Raw genomic sequence first — 22,524 nt, forward strand, 5'->3', positions numbered from 1 at the left:
GTCGCAGGTAATCTTGAAGCAGAATCGGCGTCACCGGTTCTCCGGGTCGGCTCTGCGAGCTGCGCACCCGGAGGCTTCAGCGCCGGCGCGCGGCGGGGACACTCAGCGCCGTCGCGCGGTGCCGGCTCCCGGCCCAGCGCAGGCTCATCCGGGAAGGGGAAGCTCGGCGTGTCTACGCCGGCTTTGCCTCAGAGGGGCAGCCGCCCTGGCAGCGGGGTTTCCAGGGCCTTCCAGAGCCCAAGGTTTACAACCACCTGTTAGAGCCGGGCCGTGGCTACTGCGCTTGCGGTGCCCAGAGTGTGCACCAGAGGTTTCCTCTCTCGCCCGCTGCAAGAGAGGTAGCTTGAACTTTATCCCCAGCGGGAGGAGGAAGGGACCCTTTATCTCTCCAAAGACACTGTGCTTTGACGCGGGCCCACTACGCGCCTGACCCCAAGGGAGGTTCCGAGCCGGGCCCGAAGCAAGGGGTCGGGCAGTTCGGGGCTGACCACGGCAAGTTGATGTCTTATAGAGAGACCAGAATTGAGAGGACACTTACTTTACACCTCATACCATCCCCAGAGGGGGGACACGGGGGTCCAGGAAGAGGAGAGGACTTGCCCAAGGTCCCAGGGCGCGGGAGGCTGCTGCGTATCCCACCTGGAACCCCGGTTTAGCGCCCCCTGGCGGGCCGGGGGCTCAGGGAGGCGAGGGCTCCCTGACCCGCGAGGCGCAGGCTGAGGGTGACCCAGCGGCCCGCGCGGCTGTCCTAGACACTCTGACACCGGACAAGAATAACCTGTCAGAACCCAGAGGCCCAGGCCAGGAGCCGCCCCTCCCCCCCCCCCCCCCCCCCCCCCAGCGACGTGCTGGGACAGCGAAGGGAGAAGCCCGGGACTACCGGGGCCGCTCCGAAAGAGCCGGGAGTAGCTTGGACGCCTGGGTCCCCGTGCGCCGTGACCCGGGCGGCCCCTCCTCTCTCTGGGCGAGTTGGGCTGGACACGGATCCCCTGCTGTGAGTCCGGGCTCTCGTCTCTCCGAGTGCAGCCTTTTCTCCTCCCTACCCTGGAATGCTGGGCGCCTTAGGGGGGAGCCCACACTTTGGGAGGGGGTGGGGGCGAGGAGAGACAGTGGCTGGAGTTTTTGATCCTCTCCCCTCCTCCCCACCCCCCGCCATATCCAGCCGATATTTTTCTCGTTCTCAGGAGTATGGTAAACTTTCAGGGCCAGTAAGACAAAAGGTTTGGATACAGGCTGGGTGGGAAGAGGGGGCACAGTTAGACTGCGACCCCAGCTGAAACACAAACCCCCGCCTCCCCGCCCCCGTGCCATAATTCAGCAAAGTTTGTAGCGAGCGCCACGGTGTTAGGCGCCCAGCTGGGGGACTCTGCGGAGGAGAAAGAAAATGTAATTCAGAGTTTTCTCCCTGCCTTGCTCTGGGTCATGCCGAAGGCTCCAGGAAACTGGGATTTAAAATGTGTGTGTGTGTGTGTGTGTGTGTGTGTGTGTGTGCGCCCGCGCGCTTGCTTAAGGCGCACTCGTACATGCACACACTACGCAGGTAGACGTAATAGTGGAAACTTAGGCAGAGGGTAGCTCAGAAGAACCGCAGGCTACTGGAGGCTGGAAAGACCTCAGGAAATGCGTGAAGTCCAGTCCCTTGTTTTCATAAAAGGGAAAAGTGAGGCTAGGGTGCTGGAAGGCTTGCCCAAGGTCACACAGCCAGATGGGAAACCCCCCCCCCCCGCTTCTCGCTCAAGCGCCCCCACTAAGGCGCCTCCTTTTTCCAACTCCACAAACCCTTTAGAAAGGAATCCCTTTGTCTGCTCCTCCCCAGGGTAGAGGGGCTGAGGCTGTGTTTGCCTCCGGGAGAACGCCAGTTGTTGGTAAATTTGGAAGAAGCTGGGAAGGGAGTTAAGGATGTGAAATGAAGAGAGGGAAAAAAAGGAGAAAAAGAAAAAAGCCGGAGAAAGCGACTCTGCGGCCTGCGGGCGGGGTAAGGGCTACTCCGCGGCCCCAGGACGCCGCCTGGCGGCCGGAGGCGGCATCGCGCCGGCCCCGTGAGCTTCCCAGCTTAGCTAAGGCCAGGCTGCCCAGCCTTGGCTCCGGCCTGGGCACCATCCGACCCTCCAGAAGGGCACCGCTAGAGGGACTCAGAGGCTCAGGACCCTGAACAGCCTTCACTGTACAAAGACCTTTGCCATCCCATTTCTCATCCTCCCCTTCACAGGCTGAGAAACTGATGCCCAGAGCCAGCCCCCATTTCCCTGTCTTCTCACGGTCCATGATCTCACCGGACACCGGGTAGACATGCGAGTAAAACACGGGGCATGGACCTGCCGCTCGCTGGCTGAACAACCCTATTTCACATCTCCGCGCCTCCGTTTTCTCATCTGTGAGATGGGGGCAGTGATAGTATCTATCTCCCAGGGTTGCTGGGAGGAAAAAATGCGATCGCGTCAGGTGAATGTTCTTTTTAAAAGGTGAATTATGTCCTAATCACAATTTGAATCACAATTGTGTCCCCAGTTTACAGAGGGGGTAAACCGAGGCCCAGCAGGGAAGGAGAATGGCCAGGCCCATAATAACTAACAATTAATATTGCGGAGATGAGTACCCAGATCCTGGGCCCCGAATCTGCTCCTCCCCTTGCCCACCCGCGGTCTCCGCCCTCGACCCCCTTCGTCTTCTTTCCGTCCCTCTCGAGAACTGTGTGCCTATCCGGGCTTCTCCCTCTGCCAAATGTCTTTCAGCCTCGCTCTCTGAGGGTCTCTCTCCCTCTCGCTGTGTCTCTGCCTGGTTTCTCCGGAGTTTCTGGTCCTGTCGCCCTCTTCGCTTCCCGCCGGGGCCGCACTAGGTGGACAATCCCTCGGCCGCGCTCCGGAGGCATTTAATTCGAGCCAGACGCCGGCCGCGTCCCGGGCTGTGCGGGGCGGGAGGCTACGCCGGCCGCGCGCCCGGCCTCCCCGGGCCCCGACCCCTCCTTTGTAATTTGAATAAAACGCCCCCCACCCCCGGCGTGGCCCCCGCCCCGCGCGCAGCCTTAACCCGCTGTCTCCGCTCTCCCCGACTGCAGGCGGCGTGCGCGCAGGAGGAGCGACGGCGGCCGGGCGCGCGGCGGGACTTCGGCGCGGCTTCCCCAGGGTGCGACCTCCCGGCGCGCCAGCCGCGCGAGGATGAGGGCGCGGCCGCAGGTCTGCCAGGCGCTGCTCTTCGCCCTGGCGCTCCAGACCAATGTGTGCTATGGCATCAAGTGGCTGTAAGTAGGGACCCGCGTCCACGCACATGGGCCCCGGGACCCGTGGCTGGGGGAGGCGGAGAGCCTTAAGGGGCCCCCTGGATCGGGCCAGCGTGCCCAAGACCCGGGAGCAGAAGTTGCCTGGCGGTCGTGGGCAAGTCACCCTTTTTAAGCCTCCTTTTCCTCCTCTGTTAAATATTGTCCTTACCTGCGGGAGGAGCAAGACAGGGCGTGGAGGACTACGGAATTGCCCTGTTCCGTGCGGCCGGGGGTTGCACAAGACCTCCACAGGGACAGATGGAAAAAGAACATGATCAAGGGGCCCAATCTAGAGGGTCTGCGCCCTACACACAAGGCCTGCTCAATATTATGTTCCTTGACAGTCTCCTGACCCTAGCTGGAGGTTCTCAAACAGTCCAGACCCCTCCACCTGGGTGACCTTGGGGAAGTGTCACTCAGCCTCTTAGGAGCCTCAGCGTCCTCCTCTGTCAAAGGAGGGTAAGATGAGAAGCGGCTCATGAAAGAACCCCATAAACTGTCGGATGCTGAAGGGTAGTCCTTTAGATAGAAATTATTAATGGAGGGGTAAGTGGGAGAGAGACTCCTTTCCATCCAGCAGAAGAGAGTGCCTGCTCTGTGCTGGGCTGTGGGCAGGGAGGGCAGGGAGAAAGGAGTAAAAGCCAGCCCCTTCCTGGAGGAGCTGCCCTCTGGTCTGGAAGAGATAAGCCCAGGCTGTAAATAACTCCAAGTGCCCCAGGAGAGCCCAGGGCGGTGTTGTGGGAGCCCAGAGGAGAGGAGATCACCTGGTGGGGGGCACATCCTTGGGACCCTAGGTAGATTTTTCGTGGGTGGTGCTCCTAGGATGGGCCTGAGGAGTCTCTGGGAGTTTGGTGAGTGGGGGCAGTGAGAGAAGGGCACTTTGGGTGGAGGAACTCCCTGAGCTGTGGAAAAGTCCAGGACAAGACACAGCCTAGAGTTCCAGGTCGGGGGCGGGGAGCCATGCAGATAAGACAGGCGTGGGACAGACTATGGGCTGGGGAAGGGCTTCGAGGACGGTTCATGGATTAGCTGGAAGACGGGGCAATAGTGGCTGGGCCACCGACAAACAGTCTCGAGGTCACCAGCCCTACCCCTTCTGGGGCTTAGTTATCCATTAATTCTCTTGAGAGGGGAGCCCCATCTTCTTGCATTTCTTGTTTGTAAGGAGAGGCCTGAGCTCAGCAGCTTCCCAGCCTGGGGGCACCAGCTCTTCTCAGTCAATCTTGACTAATTTTATGAGAAATCAGCCGCTCTCCTTCTACTGCTGGTACCTGGCACTGTCGCGGCTGGTGAGAACCTCTGATCAGGGAGCCCAAGCCCTCCTCACTCACCACCAACCTTTTACAGATAAGGAAACTGAGGTCCAGAGAGGGAAGGGCTTTGTTAAAGGGCTGGCCCAAGGAGGATCAGAGGCCAAGAACTGGGCTCACCCCTAGAGCGTTCTGGGGGACACTGCTATAATAATTCCCACACCACGATGGGAACGCAGAGGCTCTGAGAAATTTACAGGCCCCCAAGCTGGCACGTGGCTGGGTAGGGTCTAAAATAGATGGCTAGTTCAGCCCAACACCCGTGCTGTCCCCACTGCATAGCCCAGGCTGCCACAAAAAATGAGTACAACTCAGTGTCTGCCTTAAAAGAGCTCCCAGCCTGTTGGGGGAGACAGACATATAAAACGTACCAAGTGGACTTTGGTCTGTGTCCTAGGAGAGGGAGCATGGGAGCCCAGAGGAGGTGTGGTTAGCCCCACATAAGGGAGGTGACTGAGTCTGGCTTCAAAGGATAGATAGGATTTCGATGGCCATGGGTGGAATGCAAAGCAGGCATCCTAGGCAGAAGGAACAGCAGGGGTAGGACGATGCGTGTGGGGAAACAGAGAAGCCAGGAATTACAGGAGCTTACTAGTAAATCCCCAGAGCTTTAGACATTTAACTTTGATAACACTCCTATGAAGTAGGTGACATTCTTATCGCTACCATTTTACCAATGAGGAAACTAAGGTACAGAGAGGTTAAGTAACTGGCCCAGGGTCACACAGCTAGTTAATTAATGGTGGATGTGGGATGAGAAGCCAGGGAGACAGGCTCCATGAAGCCAAACCTCTTTGATAGTGGTTAAACTCTTGCTGGAGCTGAAGATAGAGGGGGAAGCAGGAGAAGGAGTGGAGTTTTAGAATAACAACTCTGTGTGTCTGTATATATATGTGGCCTTGGTACATGTCAGGCACTGTTCTAAGCGCTTGATGTATGTTGTTTCATTTAAGTCTCCCAACCACCATGTGAGGTGGGTTCTGCCATCACCCTCATTAATCAGAAGAGGAAGTGGAGGCTCAGTGGGTCTTTAACGAACTGGGTGTCACAGCTAATAGGCAGCAGAGGCAGGACTTAGAGTTAAGTTGGTGGCTCTGGGGCCTCTTGGTCACAGGGAGCCACAGGACAGTTGGGCACAGGGAAGGGTACGGTGGGGATGGGAAGCTGGGGACTCATCCAGGAGACTCAGCTGTCCTGGGGATGTCCCAGAGGACCCTGCTGCCCTGGGCTTTGGAAAGTGAGCTGAAGAGGAAAGGGACATTTGACGTGGGAAATGAAAGTAAACGTGGCTGAGTGACCCAGATTGCCCACTCACTGGGGACCTGGGACTCAGCTTGGGCTGTCTGTGGGATAGGGGGTAAGGGAGAAGGGGTGGAAGCACCTGATCAGAAATAACCTGGGGGACCCCTCCCTACCTCACCTCCCACCCAAGCCAGGTGCTGGGAGACTCAGACCAGAAGTGTGGGCAGGGAGGATGGTTCCAGCCTTCTGTGAACCACTGGGGTTGCCCAGTGAGGGGAAGGCCTAGGGTGGGTGGGAGGACCCATAAAGGCCACTCCACCCACCCCGGTCAGCCCCAAGCCTGCTGCTTACTCCGGGGCTGGGCCTCTTGTGGAAGAGTCCTAAGAGACTCAGAAGGGACACAGCTGCCGCAGAGAGGCCAGGAGGAGCACCAGACCTGAGTTGGGAGGCCTGGGTCCCAGCCTGAGCTCTGCCAGTTCACTAGCCATGAGCCAGGCTTCAGGCAAATCAATCATGTTAGCCTCAGTTTCCTCATCTCTACAATGGGAGCGAAAGAGCCCTAGCCTGTGATAAGGAGTCCTGGGTTCTAGCTTGGCTCTGCCTCTGATTGGCTGGCTGTGTACAGGTCAGGGCAAGCCCTGCCCTTCTCTGGGCCTCAGTGTCCCCACTTCCACAATGGGGTGGGGACGCTGAGGCCCAGCGAGGGGCAGTGACTTGCCCAAGGTGGAACGTTACATGTGCTGAGCTGGAGCTGAAACCCAGGTCTCTGCACCTCCCCCGCCCCCGCCATTCCCAGGAGAACCCCAACTCCTGAATGAGAGAGACCTCGGCCACCCCAGCGGCACCCTGGGCATAGGCCTCGCCTGTGAACTCTCTGTTTCCTCCTGTCCTCTCTTCCACCCTCTCCCCCATGCACCCACCCCCAGATAAACCAAAATGTTTTCAATTAGGGGTGTGCTGCAGTGAGGCAAACCGGAGGAGATGTCCAGACGGGTAACTCCCCCACCTCCCAACCTATCCTTGATTACCTCCCCAAGGGGGCCTTAGTTAGAAACGGTCATTACCACTAATTACCAGATGACCGCATCGCCCTCCTCGGGAGTGGAATCCGCTGCCTCCCGCCTCCTGATCTCCCAGTCCGCACGCTCCCGCGAGCAGGCCTCCCCCAGCACGCCGCAGCTGGCCGCTCTGTCCCAGCCGCTCTCTCCGCAGCCCCGCGCCCACCCAGGACCTTCCCGTTTGTCCTCTGCCCACCTGGGCAGTCTGTGCCTCATCTGGGAACATCCTCACCGGGTTTCCCTCATCGAACCTCTCTCACCACCAGCTGGGGAGGTGGATGCCTGATGACTTAAGAGATGGACAGACTGACCCAGAGTGGCCCAGGGTCCCCAGACCCCAGGATCCCAGAGGACCCCTGCTTGGGAGCCGCAACCTGAGCTCCCCAGGGAAAGTCTCAGCTTACGTTATCCACTTTCTGAGCAGGAGCCCAGGGGAAGGACCTGGGAGGCAGCCGCCCTGCATGAGTGCCTGCTGTGTGCCGGGTACCGTGCTGGGTGTTTTCTCGTGTATCTCCTGTAATCCTTCCTGTTGTGAAACACAAAAGTGGCTCAGAGGGGAAGGATGGAAGCTGGGCAAGGGTGATGGGCAGAGCAGGCTCAGGACAGGCTGAGCGTGGACGGCCCCAAGCCCAGTAGAGAGGGGACCTGGGAAGGTGAGGCCAGGTTTGAGGGAGGATGGTGTCCAGAGGAGGCCAAGCACCTGGGCACTGGAGCGCCTCAGCGTCCTCCTCTGTACAAAGGGGGTGATCATCTCCCAGGCCCCTCGGGCATTGTAAGAATGGGATGAAATGAGAGGCTCTGTAAACTGGGGAGTGCTGTGCCCACCTGGGACAGCGGGTCCACGCGCGTGGACAGTGTTTGCTAGGTAGTGGCAGAGGGGCTGTAACAACCAAGAAACAGGCTGAGGGGATGGTATCTGTCCCTGTGTGCTCACCCCTCATCCAGTATGTGTTGCCGGAATTCAGGCAGCAGGTTCCCCAGTCATAGGCAGAGTCAGGCAACCATGCCTGAGGTCCGCATCCAGATACACCAAAGGTTTCTTGCCTCGTGCCTTGGTGGGGTAGGGATGGGCCAGGGGTCGCAGTGAGGGAAGATGGCCCAAGATACCCACAGTCAATCTCAGACAGGCTGGGTTGTGCCACTCCAACCACAGACACCAGGCCGTGCCCACTTGCCCTGGGTCAGCTTCCCGGGCCTCGGGGATGATTTCTGTATTTTGGAGGTGTAGGATGAGTGGGGCATGGCAGAGAGAGGCAGCAGGAAGCAGACTCACCTATTAGTACTCGGTGTAGCACATACGAACTCATTCAGCCCCTACAAGACCTCCAGGAGTCCCCAGTTTTTAGTTGATGCTCAGAGAGGGACAGCAGTTTACCCAGGATTGCCCAGCACATAGAGGCCAGAGCTTGAGCCACAACCCAGGTCTTCTGACTCCCTCTGGTCCAAGATTCACGCGGCAACAAGCAAGGGATCCCATTTATGAATGCCCCGAGTGCTTTACATCCATTATCATATTGAAGTCTTGCCATCACCTTTTGAAGTAGAATTTATCATTTTCTTACAGCAGATGAGGCCCAGAGAGGTTGGGTAACTTACCCAGCTCACACAGCTGGTGCCCAAAGCCTGAGCTCTTCCCTGGGCCAGCCCATGAACTGGAACATCTGGGTCATTGCCTTATATCTGGGGATAGGTCTGTGCAGCCATTAGACGAGGGGCTCCTTGAGGAAAGGATCTATGTCTGGGAAGAGTTGGTGCTTAGTAAATATTTCTTCCACAAGTAGATCAAGTTCATTTATTCATTTAGGTACAGGAGGAAGGGGAAAGGCATTCCTGGCACCAGGAAAAGCCTGGGCATACGCGTAGTAGTAGGGCCGTCCCTGTCAGAGAAGCCAGGAGTCTGGTGTGACAGGTATTAAGACACATGGGGGACAAGGACGGGGGGCCAGAGAGGGCCTTAGGGCCAGGTTTTGAGGGGCCTTGAGGTCAGATGGCAGCCCTTGGCCTTGACTGAGTGGGTGCAGGAAGCTAAGGTAGGAAAAGGCCACCGACGCAGTAATCTAGTAGCTTCCATCACAGAGCCCTGACCATGATGTGTCAGCCCTGGGCAGAGCATGTGACTCACACTGAGTTAATCCCTCAGACAATGCTGGGAGATTGATGGGGGAGGAGAGGCTACTTGAATTGCTCAAGGTCACAAGGGGAGTGCGGGTGACAGAGCCAGGAGTCTGCCCAGGCCCGTGCTGTTCTTTGGCACCGGGCTGCCTCTCTTGGGATCTCAGGCCAGGGCCTCGAGGAGCTGGGCCTCACCAGGTCTCGGTCCTGACGCTGGGTGAGGTCTGCTGTGGTCCCAGCAAGTGGGGCACCTAGCACTTGGGCCTGAAGATTGGCCCCTTCTTGCCGCCTGTCCCTCCAGGGTCTCTGCTGGGTTTCCGAGGACCAGCTGGCCCTAGGGTAGGGGGTGGGTCGATGTGGAAGGCTGTGGGGTCCCTCTAGCCTCCACTTAAGAGGAGGGGCTACCTGATGCAGTCTGCTCCTCAGAGAAGGCCTGGGAGGAAGCTGAATGCAGGATCGACCCCTGGTCCTAGAGTCTTGGAATCCCAGTGCCCAGAACCAGGATCTGGAAGCTCTTAGGTCCTATAACATCACTAGAAGTCACAGGGACCCCCTAGGCCAGCACTTCCCAAAGCATGGAGGAGGTCAGCACTCCTCAAATATAGGGTTTTGTGCTCAGCAGACTTGGAAGTTAAACAAAACCAAGCCTGTTGCTTTGCTGCAGGACTTCTCAGGGCCTTTAAAATGTAAATGTGCATTACTAACTCTTCAAGGGGGGATGTAGTATATCACATTCCCCAGCTGTGCTTGATTGACCATGGATCCCTTTTTTCAGAGTGTCTCCCTGGAACCCATTCTGGGAAATACAGTTTAGAGGTATAGACACTGAGACCCAGAGAGGGACAGTGATTTATCTAAAGTCATATAGCAAGTTAATGGCTAAGTCTAATTTATCAGCAAATTGAGTGGCTCTTTAATCTTTAAATGAATCTCTTGCACGTATGTGGGATTTTACAGCCTAATAGATGGATTTAATAATTAAACGAAGCCATAGTGGGAAGCTCCTAACTCACACTGTGCATCTAGTAAATGGTCAATTAATAGTATGTATTACTAAGGTGATGATGATTATAATAATCCAGCGCTTAGCAGAGCGTCTAGCATGTTCAGGATTGAATGAATGTTGAATAAAGAGTAATCGTTCACAGCTGTGTGGCACTAAATAAGGCAGTGGATATGAGTGCTTTGTGAGCTATGAAACTGTTTATTGTTAGTATAATTATAATAAAGCTTAGGTAGGATGGGGGCCATGATCCTATGTTATGCATGAGGGCATAAGGCCCAAAAAAGGACAGTGATGTGCCCAAGGTCACACGGGGACGGGAGGGGGGAGCCGTTACTCTGCTGGGGACAGTGCTTGGCCTCCTGGTTTCCCAGCTCCTTCCAGCAAAGGCTCCAAGACTGTGGAGGAGAGGCTGGGGCCGGTACAGCGGGTGGAAGCAGCACGGCCCCTCACAGCCCTGACTTCCCTTCCATTGGTTGCTGCCTTTTGACCTGTGTGCAGGGCGCTCTCCAAGACCCCGGCGGCCCTGGCACTGAACCAGACGCAGCACTGCAAGCAGCTGGAGGGCCTGGTGTCCGCGCAGGTGCAGCTGTGCCGCAGCAACCTGGAGCTCATGCACACCATCGTGCACGCCGCCCGCGAGGTCATGAAGGCCTGCCGCCGGGCCTTCGCGGACATGCGCTGGAACTGCTCCTCCATCGAGCTCGCCCCCAACTACCTGCTTGACCTGGAGAGAGGTAGGGGGCCAGCGGAGGCTGCTAGGGCCTGCGGAATGCATGCGGGTGGGGTGGGGTGGATGAATTCAGGCATAAATCTATGTGTGTTTAGATAGGTGGGTGAATTCATGGATGGATGGCTGGAAGTGTGATGGGGGGATGAGTGAATAGCTGGATGATGGATGGATACACGGACGGGTGGTGGACATGGGTACTGGGGCGTGAATTGTTGAATGAATGAACATACAGTGAGTGAATGTACCAGTGCGGGGAGCCTGAATGACAGTACAAATGCACATGTACCCCTCACGCCCGAACAAAGGAATGAATGATGCAGGAAGGCCTTGGGGGTGGGGGGTCTGTAATGAGAATGCGACTGAGCCTGCCCTCGGGGCAGACAGGTGTGGAGCAGTTAATTCTAGACCATCCCGACTGAAGGTGCTGGGAAAGGCACAAAGTGATGTAGGGACTAAAGAACATCTGTGGAGAAGACTTCCCAGAGGAGGTGACTTCTGGGGGTGGATTTTGGGGTCCTATGTATCATAGAGAGGCTTTTGAAGGGTAGGAGTGCCCCAGTGCATCTCATCTTTCCCCCACACGGTGACAGCTAACGTTTGTGCAGCTCTTTACAAAGCCTCCTTCCTTCCTGAATTATCTGGGCTCCAGAGCACGCCTGTGAGGTAGGTATTATCATTCCCACTCTACAGTTAAGGATACTGAGGCTTGAGAAGGGGGGTAACTTGCTTGGACGCAAGGCCAGGACACCCCACTGCCAAGGCACGTTGGGCTCCATCTTAGTTTGCTAGGGCTGCTGTAACAAAGCCCCACGCACTGGGGGGCTTCTGACAACAGAAGAACTGACTCACCGTGCTGGAGGCTGGAAGTCTGAGGTCAGAGTCAAGGTGTCAGCAGGGGTCCCTCTGAAGACACTGGGGGAGGATTCATCCCTGCCTCTTCTTAGCTTCTGGGGACTGCCGCAGTCTTCGGTGCTCCGGTGCTCCTTGGCTTGTAGCTGCATCACTTCGGTCTCTGCCTCTGTCACATGGCCTCCGCCCTCTTTGTCTCTGTATCCCAAATTCCGTCTTCCTATAAGGACACCAGTCATTGCATTAGGGCGCACTCTGCTCCATCTAATGACCTCATCTGAGGTCAGTTACACCTGCAGAGAGCCTATTCCTAAATAAGGTCACATTCACAGGGACCAGGGGTCAGGACTTGACCATATCTTTTCAGGGGACACATTTCACCCCACAGCAGGCTCTTTGCTCACTGGTCTTTGAGGAGCTCAGGCACTGGGCCTTCTGTTCCCGAAAGCAGCCCCTAACACTGGGTGCAGGGCAAGCAGGGAGGAAAGTGCAGCATGGTGAGTGTGTGAGTGAGGGTGTGCCCTGGGGGGCTGGCTTTGCATGCTTTGTGAGAGAGTGTGCAGGTCAGCTAGTGCGTTTGGGGGAGGATGGGGGCGTGACAGATGAATGGTCGTCGTGCCATCCTCCACCTGCTTGCTGCCCCTGTCCCCACCAGACCCCGCAGAGGCAGGCGGGCACCAGGCTGCCTCTCTTGGGATCTCAGGCCAGGGCCTCGAGGAGCTGGGCCTCACCAGGTCTCGGTCCTGACGCTGGGTGAGGTCTGCTGTGGTTCCAGCAAGTGGGGCACCTAGCACTTGGGCCTGAAGATTGGCCCCTTGGCCTCAGGTCTGGGCAGGGTCCTATCCCCGGGTCGCCCGCCCCGGCTGACCCCACACCTCCCCACAGGGACCCGGGAGTCAGCCTTCGTGTATGCGCTGTCGGCGGCCGCCATCAGCCACGCCATCGCCCGGGCCTGCACCTCCGGCGACCTGCCCGGCTGCTCCTGCGGCCCCGTCCCAGGTGAGCCACCCGGGCCCGGGAACCGCTGGGGAGGATGTGCGGACAACCTCAGCTACGGGCTCCTCATGGGGGCCAAGTTTTCCGATGCTCCTATGAAGGTGAAAAAAACAGGATCCCAAGCCAATAAACTGACGCGTCTACACAACAGTGAAGTGGGGAGACAGGTAACCACCCCCCCCAGATGGTTGTGCTTGTGCCAATTGGCTGGAAAAGGGCCGCCCAGTGTGCCCCAGTGGAGGGGTGGCGGGGGGACGGGCCCTGATCCACCCACACTGATGTGCTCCTGGCCTCCCCTGGCTCTTCCCTCTCCAGCTGCTTGGGGCTTGCCTGGCTCCTCCTCCTCCAGGGGGTCCACCAGGATTTGGGCTGGAGAACGTCGGTGGAGCAGAAGGAGCACTGAGCTGGGAGTCAGGAGCTCTAAACTCACTGTGTGACATTGGGCGAGTCACTTCCTCCCTGGCCTCAGTTGTTCCCATCTATAAAATGGGGTGGGTTGGTGCTCTCTGGTCCCCACTGGTCACGTTCCTCAGGCTCTTCCTCTGGGGCTCTGGGCTAAGGCCGGTGTGGAAGGAAGCATGGAGAGGGCTGCGGAGCAGCAGACCCTTGCTAAAGGGTCGTCTCCTTGGATCTAATGGGGACTCTCTCCCAGCTCCAAAACCCACCCCAACCTCCTAAAGACGGTTTCCCCTCCATGTCGGTTATTATCAGTGTTGCATTAATTCCTCACCTCATTCCACAGGAGGTTGGGGTGAATGCATAAATGAATGAATGGACCTTTTTAATTTTTGAAAATTAAAAAAAAGAAACAACTTTGTACCAATCGGTGTGCCAGACACTGTGGTGGGTCCTTGACTAGTTTTCTCTCCCGTAGTCCACAAAACCACACTGTGAAGGGGTACTGTTACCCCTCCTTACAGATGGGGAACTGGTCCTGGAGGGGCAGAGTGTCCGGTGTGGGTGGCATCTCATGACCTCTTCCCTGCAGCCCCGTTAGGCCCAATTACACAGAAGCTCCACGTGGGGCAGAAGGAGCTTAGGTGGCTTGGCCAAGGACACACAGTGCAATGGAGCCCAGGTCTATGGGACTCCAGGTCTAGAGGTTTCCTTGTCCTCAACTTCCTCTCTCTCTGGTCTCCCTCTTGTAAGGATTCTAGGACGTCCAGGCCATTTTTGGGCAGTTGGGGAAACTGAGGCCAAGTCACCCTGTGGATCTGTAGCAGAACCTGGCTAGGGACCCAGAACTCCTGCCTCCCAACCCTGCTGGCCCACGCCCGCAACACCCTTGGAAACCCATTGGGAGCCCTTCACCCAGCCTCCTGCCCGAGAACCCAGCCCCACTCCTGCCCGTGGCCAGGCCTGAGCCTCGTGCTGCCAGGGGTACAGCCGTCCCATCCCACAGTGCAGTCCAAACAGGGTCCTCAGCCTCAGAGGCACATCAGCCCTTTCCCAGGGGCCCTGATGCCAAGGAGCGGGCCTCCCTGGGGCCGTCTGCAAGGACCCGGGATGGTAGATGACAGCGCGTTCAGCACCGGCACCGTGGCCTCAGGAAGCCTGGGCCCCTTCCCGCCGTCTGAGCTGAGGAGCTGAATGTGGTTTACCTCTCCTGGATGACTCAGAAGTACCTTGTGCCCTTGGGAGGCTGAATGTGCCCTGCAGTCGGGTTCACTTCATTATGTGCTCTCCACAGGCTTTGCTGAGACAGTTCCAGACTCTAGACCCAAGTGGACTCCCTCATTCCCCACTTCCTGGCACTGTGAGGGGTAGGGAGCCCTGGGACCTTGACCAGCTTCCTCACTAACTCCCTGTGTGATTTTGGGCAAGTCCTTGCCCTCTGTGTGCCTCAGTTTCCCCATCTTTTTGATGCAGGGGTAGGCCCAGGGGACCCATAACCCTTGCAGTGCAGTACACAGGGCAGGCGGGGGGTGGGGTGGGCAGAGGGATCTGAGTCCTGTGTGCAAGGAGTTGGCGCTTAGACTGCAGAACTGAAAGGCCTGCAGAAGGCGTCCCAACTCATGCCCCTCAGGTACGCAGGGATAAACTGAGGCCCGTGGAAGATGGTGGCACAGAGTCACTTCCAAAGCCAGGGCTAGTGTCTCCCCAGGCCCCAAGCCCAGGCCTCCCCTCTCCACCATAATTCTTAGACTGATTTTTCGAAACCAAATATTGATTTAACTTCTGTAGTTCACAAAACTCTTTCATATGTCATCTCGTTGAATCCTTTCAACGTCTCTGCAAGGTAGCAGTTACACACCCGCTCAGCACACATGAAGACAGGTGCTGAGTGGTGACGCGGCACCGGGCAGCAGAGGGGACGGCCAGCCAGGCCAGGGCCACCCCCTGCAAGCACCCACCTCTTGCCTCTTCTTCCCTCCTTCCCTTCCTTTTCTTCTCCCCACCACCTTCTTTTCAGCAAGCATTTTGTGAGAGAGAAAAAGCATAGAATAATGAAAAGCCATGGCTTTTGGAATTGCCCTCAGACCTGGGTTCAAATCCCAGCCCAAGATCTTCTAGCTGTGTAGCCTTGGGCAAGAGACTCAGCCTCGCTGAGCCTTCATTTCCTGTTTTTTAAATGGAGAAATGAATGATATCCCCCATGAAGGGCTTCTGTGATGATGAAGCCATTTTAAGTGTGAGAGCACTTGGTACACTAGGTGTATAAATGGCGTCCGTTAGCCCTGCAAAAGCCACTCTCTTCCTGCCCCTCCCAGCTGCCCCCCAGGTTGGAGGAGGAGCTAAGGATCCACAACACCCCCCAGCTTTAGAACAAAAAGCCCTGTCACTTGAGGCCCAGAGCAGATGGTGACTCCCTGAGAGCACTGGCAGGCAGAAGGGTGGGGCAGGGCCCCGGGGCAGGGCAGGGAGGGGGCACTGGCTGCCCAGCCCGACGCCCTCCGCTGTCCGCAGGCTCTGCGTGCCTCTCTGGAAATGAAGTGTAAGTGCCACGGGGTGTCTGGCTCCTGCTCCATCCGCACCTGCTGGAAGGGGCTGCAGGAGCTTCGGGATGTGGCCGCCGACCTCAAGACCCGCTACCTGTCGGCCACCAAGGTGGTGCACCGACCCATGGGCACCCGCAAGCACCTTGTGCCCAAGGACCTGGACATCCGGCCTGTGAAGGACTCGGAGCTCGTCTATCTGCAGAGCTCCCCTGACTTCTGCATGAAGAACGAGAAGGTGGGCTCCCATGGGACGCAGGACAGGTAAGGGCCCGCCGCCAGCTTGGCAGGAAGGGTCAGCCATGTGGCACATGCCCCATCCCAGCTCGGGGCCAGGCACACAGTCAGCATTTGGGGAACGGAGTCCCCGCCCAGTTGAACGCCAGGTGGAGGTGTGGGGTCCCAGGGGCCCCTGGCAGAGCTCCTGGGCGTGGCTGTTATGTACCTTGCCCAGGCAGGGGCTCCTGGGGAATGGAGGCTCGTGGGAGGCCCCCATCCCATCTGCCCCCTAGTGTGGGAGACAGAGGGGAAGAGACAGTGACTGTATTGGGGGACAGGGGCTGGGAAAGAGGCTGCCTGACATAAAATAGATCCTCAGTAAATGTCCATCAAATGAATAAGCGAAGGATAAATGTCATACAACCTGTGAGCTGGACCAATGAACTAAGGCACAAGGGGAGGTGGGAGCAGTGGCCAGCCCGTGGCCGCACAGGAAGTCTGCACAGTGTGGTGCTGGAACCAGGACAAGCGCTTTTCAGAGGGGCAGCAGGAGAGCGAGGTCGGCCTGCATTCTGTGGAGAGACGGCGCTCCCATGCCCCCGCCTGCATTCACCCACCTCCCAGATCCCAGCTTTCTCCCCCCGGTCCCCCATTTCGGAGCCAGAGCTGGCGTCCCTACAGCAGGTCCCATCACAGCTGCTGAAGCCGATTCAGGACAGGAGAGAAGGAGGGAGCCAGTGGTGACTACAGACCTACTATGTGCCAGGAAGGGCTGGTGAGGATTCAGGGGAGCAGCTCTTCCCAGAGATGGTTCAGGAGGAATCCAGTCCTGAAATGCTATAAAGAAATAGTTCTGCAGTCAAATACGTTTGGAAGTTCTCTTTGGCGATTTGCAAGGCACGAGAACATATTAAAGGCTCTGAGGAATCCCGCAGTAAAGGATCTGTCTAAGCCAGTGTTTCCCAGAGGTGTTTGGCTGTGGAACTCTTTTATTAAGGAGCCCCTAATAGCATTCCACAAAACTAGTGTTCTTCCAGGTTAAAAGAATATTGAACCAGAGTGAGGGTGTCTGAGAACGTGTCTGGCACATAGTTGGTTCCTGGCCAGCTTTTGCTTCCTCCTCAGCCCACGTTCCTGTCTCCAGGAGAGGGGGACTGCTTTGGGGGGCTCCATCCTCACAGGCCAGGGCAGCAGGCTCTGCAAGGAGGCCCAGGCTCCCATCTGGAGGCCAGATTGAGAGACTCAGGCAGAATGAAGATGGAACCAGGTCAGGCCAGGGAGACAGGAAGGAGCGAGAGTCTGGGCTGAGGCAGGCAGGGTGGGTGTGATGAGGATGGGGTTGGGGGGAAGATTCTAGAACCCAGAGGACCTGGGGGAAGCACACTGAGGACCCCAGAGCAAAGAGAGGGTCTCCCTGGATCCACGGGGCGCTGTGTGTGTGTGTGTGTGTGTGTGTGTGTGTGTGCGTGCATCAGGGAAGGACAGCTCCCACCCTGACGCTGCAGTTTCCTAGCTGTGGGACCTTGAGCAAATCCCTTCACCTACCTGAGGCTCAAGTCTCATCTTCTGTGCCAAGAGGATGATACCAGTCACCTGGGAAGGTTGGCAAGTGATTCTAATCACATTTACGGAGCAGCCCCTCCTTGCCGGGTGGTGTCAGTGCCGTAGGAAGGGTTTGTGAATGACAGTCTCCCCTCCCCGAGGCTGCCAGGCCTCTTCCTTCCCAGCTGTCCCGACTCTGCACCTAGGACTTGCCCCCAAACTATTGACGAGGAGGCCCCATTCCACAGCACCAGCTACCACCCTTGGTTTCTCAGAATGCTATCCCCCACCGCCCCCAGGCTTCCTGCCATGCTCAGCCCTGGGCCTCTGCAGACAGCTGTATGGGTCAGCTCCTCCTGCAGTAATAAACAGCCCCTACATCTCAGTGGTTCACAACCACAGACACTTCTTACAGCATTACATGAGGCTCTTGCAGGCACCAGGTATGGGGAGGGACATCAGGTGCTCAGACTGTGACAGGGAAAACGGGGAGCCCAGAGGGGCCCTGACTCAGCCTAGACATCAAGGAAGGCTGCCTGGAGGAGGGGAAACGTGAGCTTTACTAGATTAGGGATTTGGGGGGTACAGGGGGTTGGATGCAAATGAGCTTTGTTAACTGTAAAAGGCAGGTACACAGGTGGTACACGTGGCTGGGCCCCTAGCTGGGCAAGATGCCCTCCTCAAATCCAGCCTGGTGAACTGAAGCCTCCTCAGCCGTTCCTATTCCAAACTCTGAAACCTGCCCTTTCTCCAGGCCCCAGCCTCCCCAGCTCCCCCTCACGGGCACCATCGCGGGTCCCGTCTGGCTCTGAGGTTGGAGGCCTGGTTTCAAACACTGCATGTCAGGGACCCAGAAATAAAAATGAAACTCTGCCCCCTTCCACTGCCCTTTCCTAGAGGAGTCATCCAGAGACCTTCAGGTTCAGGCTGAGGGAGACTAATGGTGTCGAGTGACTAAACAAAGACCAGAAATGTTAAGTGACTTGCCTTAAGTCACACAGCCAGTAAGCAGCAGAGCTGGGATTTGAACCCAGGTCTGTCTGGCTCTGGGGCCTGTGTTCTTTCTGCTCTTCCCTCCTGCCCGGAACTGCTTACAGTCCCCACACGCAGGTTGCCGTCTCCTCCTGACTCCCCCTCCAAAGTGCTCCCCTGCTTCCTTCCCCATGGCTCCTTCCCAGCTCAGGCTTCAGCTTCTCTTACTCAGCTGCTGCTGGCAGCAGCCTCCCTGGCCTCCCTGCCTCCAGCCCTGCTCCTCCATCCATCTCTCAGTCCCCTTAGATTAGGTCAGGTCAGGGTGTTTGTCCTCCTTGGCCCCAACACCCTTTCTTCTCCCCTCCGTCTTAGATTCCTGTTCATCTTTCATGCAATGGCCTGGATGATCCCTCCCCCTCCAGGAAGCCTTCCTGAGCTCTCACAGACCCCGTGCTCACCCTGTGTGATGCTGGGCAAGTCCCTTCCCCATTCTGTGCCTCAGTTTCCCCATCAGGAAATATGAGGGTTGGATTTGATCATGTCTAGGGCTTGCCCACCTCAGACATTCTGGGATTCCTTGGTCCACATGGCCGTGGGGATCCAGCTGCATCCCATGACAGCATCCCTGTCGAGCCTAAGCCCAGCTAGATGAAATGCCAACCTGCACAGATGTTTCTTCGCTAGACAGAAGAACTGATGGCAAGGATATTTGGGTCTTATAGCGACCTTCAGTGTCTTCTTTGCCCACAGGACTGATTCAGGAAGAAATGCAGCCCCTGGCAGCCCATGGGTTCTCTGCCCTTTAGGGTGGGGAGAATATACACTGGATTTGGTTTCAGGACCCCTGAGCTTGAGCCCTGCTTATCCACAAACTCCTATGAGACCTTGAGCAGGCCTCTGCCCTTTGCTGAGCCTGTTTCCATCTGTAAAATGGGCATAGTAATTCCACTGACCCAGAGACGCTGCTTGCCTCGGATAAGATAAAATACTGGAGGGAAGCGCCTGGTTCAAAGGGGCAAATTATTGACGGACCCTCTGTCTCCACCAAGACAGTGCCAAACGCTCAGTTTGCCTCACAGCCGATGCCATTTGTTTGTTTCAGAATTTATCCTGGGATTCTAAAAGTAAAAACGATCTTTACGCTTGTTACAATATAATTAAGGATTAAGTACGAAGACAGGATTATTAGACAGTGGTTTGAGACACTTTCAAGTATTTAGAAGTAGAAGATATAGGAAAAGAGACAAAGGGAACAAAACACCCCCTCATTTTGACGAATGCCTATTGGAAATATAGGGAAAAGTGAGAAGTACCCCTGGGAAAGAGGGTTACTTTAAATTCCCCAAAGACCAAAACACCATCCAAGGGGGACTGAGGCTGCAGCCGTGGTCAGAGGAGGCTGGGGCTGCCTGACTGGGAGTGGAGGGACTGGTGGGTGACAGGATGCTCACTGACCTCTCCTCCCCCTCCAGGCAGTGCAACAAGACGTCGCATGGCAGTGACAGCTGTGACCTCATGTGCTGTGGACGCGGCTACAACCCCTACACAGACCGTGTGGTCGAGCGGTGCCACTGCAAGTACCACTGGTGCTGCTATGTCACCTGCCGCAGGTGTGAGCGCACGGTGGAGCGCTACGTCTGCAAGTGAGGCTGCTCCGCTCCTCGGGGACCCTCAGAGGCTGGCCAGGGGGCCTGGAGATGCCCCATGGATTTTGGCTTGTGAATTCCAGATGCTAGACGTGGAAGGAGGCTTGTCCTTTGCCTCCACTTGGAAACCACCAGGAACAGAAGGCCGGGCCACTCGGGAAAGAGGGCCAGGACATCAAAGGAAACCGACAAGATTAAAAATAACCTGGCAGCCCGAGGCCCTGGAGTGCCCACCTGCTGCCTTCCAGGCGGGTCTAAGAAGCCAGGGGCATGGGTTTGGCAAGACTGGTACAGACTCGACCTTTCCTAGCCAGAGACTCCAGCCTCCTGGGAAGTGGGAGGTCAGCCTCTCCTCACCAGAATGTTCTGCAGGCCTAGCCCTCGAGACCCCTGGCCCACCCCAGGGTCTGAGCCTACTGGGCCCACCACATGGAACCACTAGCTTGGGTTGTAAATGTTTCTTTGTTTTGTTTTGTTTTTCTTCCTCTGGGATGTGGGAGCTACAGAAATATTTATAAAACATAGCTTTTTCTTTGGGGTGGCTGGCCTCAATTTCTCTTTATATATTTTATATATATATATATATATATATATATATATATATATATATATGACGATCTGTATTTTAAACAAGCTCTTTAAACAGCTGTATGAAATAAATGCTGAGAACCCCAGGCCGCCCCTGCAGTTTCTGGCCTCCTCAAGTGAGCTCAGAGGATCCTGGGGCTGGTTGGGTGAAGTCTCCGGTTCCCAGGCAAGGCGGCGTCCGATTGATGTTCCCCACACACTCCACCACCCAGCTCAGGCCCCAGCCTCCTTGTAAGATCTCCCGGTCAAGGGTGAGGACAGACGTCTTGAAACCCAAACCCAGCTGGCAGACTCTTTGTTCCCCAGGGACACACATGCAGGCGCACATAGCTTGGCTGTGTCATCAGACCTGCTAAGTGGCTTCAAGAGAAAACCTACCCGGGAGCTGGGAATGCAGACCTCGGGGAGGTGGTGGCAGAACCGCGCCCCAGCTAGCCCTAGCAGGGTTTCTGTGTGAAACCTGTAGGGAAGGCTTTTCCCTCCCTAGCCTCAGTTTCTCCGTTTGTAAAGCTGGTGGTGGAAATTGAGGGGTGGTTGGAAAAGGCCCCCAGCTTCGTGTCTGGACCAGGCTGGCTGCAGTGGGCGTGGTTGGATTCCTGTTCTGTTTTGAAGGTGGAGCCATTAGATTTGTTCTTTTCATGGCTGTGGGACTTGAAGGCGAGGAGGACCAAGAAGGACTACAAAGGTTTTGGCCGTGTGCTTGGACGCACGCATGCTGGGACGGGGGTGGAGAGAGAACTATAGGGTTCAGACTTGGTGGAGATTGTGATGTCGGTTGGGTCCCAAGTGGAAATCCTGAGTAGACGGGAAGATAAGCCGGGCTCTGAGGAGAGCCTGGGGCTGAGATGCACCTTTGGACATTGTCACTAAAAGGCGGGATAGAAAAGCAAAGAGGGCCAAGGCTTGGGCCTGGAGCATTTGCACTTTGGAGGTCGGGGAGATGAAGAGGAAAAGAGGCGAAGAGACCAAGAGGTAACAGCCAGGAAGATGGAGAATCCTGGGGGTCTTAGCTGTTGCCAAGTGAATAGAGGGTCTTGGAGGGGTGTGGGTCCCAGTTGCTCTGTGAGCTTCAGCCTCTCTTCCTGGGATATGAACAGCAGTGATGAGCAAGTAAAGTGTATCCTGGGCTACAGTAGGTCCCCCAAATGGAAGTAATTATTAATCATCTGTATCTGCTCTGGCTGTGGGGTGACCACACCAGACAAAGGATGTGAAAGAACATTATAAACTGGACTTTGGTGCACAGGGAGGAGACACAAACGCTGAGAGGAGAGCTCTCCACTCCCCAGAGCCAACTGAGACACAACCTGGGATGGTGGGGGCAGATCCAGGGTGGGATGGCGTGGACACGCCCACAGAGGCTGGACCAATCACAGGGTGGGAAGAGGAAGGGCTGTGTGGCCAGAGTCACAGAATCAGAGGCTGGAAGGAACCTCGCTCGAGGTTAGTCTTCTGGTCTCTCAATCTGTTTTGCAGATGAGGAAATTCCAAGATGGGAAGGGCCTTTCCTGTGGTCACAGAACTGATAAGAGGCCGAGGGCCGGTGGTGGGGCATTGCAGGGCGGGCCTCCCACCAGCATCTCTGCAGAAAGCTCAGCCTCTGTTGAACAAGCACCTGGAGTGTGTGCTCTCCCAGGTTCAGGGCCGCCCCTGCTCCACATTGGCTCCCATGGCCAATAAAACCAATCCCCAGTTCCCTGGTCTAGCATACAAGCCCCCTCCCCCGGGCCCCAGGTGACTCTTCCAGCCACATTTCCTGCAACTTCCCAGGCACCCTTTCTGTTCAGCCTCCCTTTGGGTATCTGCTGTTCTTTCACAGCAGGCCTGGAATGTCATTTTCCGTGCTGGAATCCCACTCAGCCTTCACAGCCATCTCTACAAAGCCTTTCCCGATGCCCTCAAGCTCTATACAACCCTTTGAACCTTTAAAGCAGCCATCACACTCATGCTCACAGTGGCCCACTCTTCCTCCAAGGCCCAAGTAAATGGTCCCCTCCTCCAGGAAGTCTTCCCTGACCACCCCCAGCCTGGGCCAGTGGCCTCTTCTGGGTTCCCACGGCCT

The 22,524-nt window shown here is 56.6% G+C and overlaps 1 protein-coding gene across 1 annotated transcript; it reads left to right on the forward strand.

Moving 5' to 3' along the window:
- The first annotated feature begins 720 nt into the window (after window positions 1-720).
- WNT11 (Wnt family member 11) lies at window positions 721-20,547 on the forward strand. Its single transcript, XM_065882267.1, has 6 exons — window positions 721-994; window positions 3,056-3,238; window positions 10,483-10,718; window positions 12,449-12,726; window positions 15,467-15,759; window positions 19,701-20,547. The coding sequence occupies exons 2-6, from the start codon at window positions 3,156-3,158 to the stop codon at window positions 19,873-19,875; spliced, it is 1,065 nt and encodes a 354-aa protein (XP_065738339.1). The 5' UTR covers window positions 721-994; window positions 3,056-3,155; the 3' UTR covers window positions 19,876-20,547.
- The last annotated feature ends 1,977 nt before the right edge of the window (window positions 20,548-22,524 follow it).

This window comes from Phocoena phocoena, chromosome 8 (assembly GCF_963924675.1).
Source record: "Phocoena phocoena chromosome 8, mPhoPho1.1, whole genome shotgun sequence".
Classification (NCBI taxonomy): domain Eukaryota; kingdom Metazoa; phylum Chordata; class Mammalia; order Artiodactyla; family Phocoenidae; genus Phocoena; species Phocoena phocoena.

Excerpts from the sequence above, each read along its gene's own strand:
- WNT11 (XM_065882267.1), top strand. The coding sequence starts at position 3,156 with ATGAGGGCGCGGCCGCAGGTCTGCCAGGCGCTGCTCTTCGCCCTGGCG. Across the intron at positions 10,719-12,448 it reads CCTGCTTGACCTGGAGAGAG|GGACCCGGGAGTCAGCCTTC; the intron begins GTAGGGGGCCAG and ends ACCTCCCCACAG. Across the intron at positions 12,727-15,466 it reads ACAGTGAAGTGGGGAGACAG|GCTCTGCGTGCCTCTCTGGA; the intron begins GTAACCACCCCC and ends CGCTGTCCGCAG.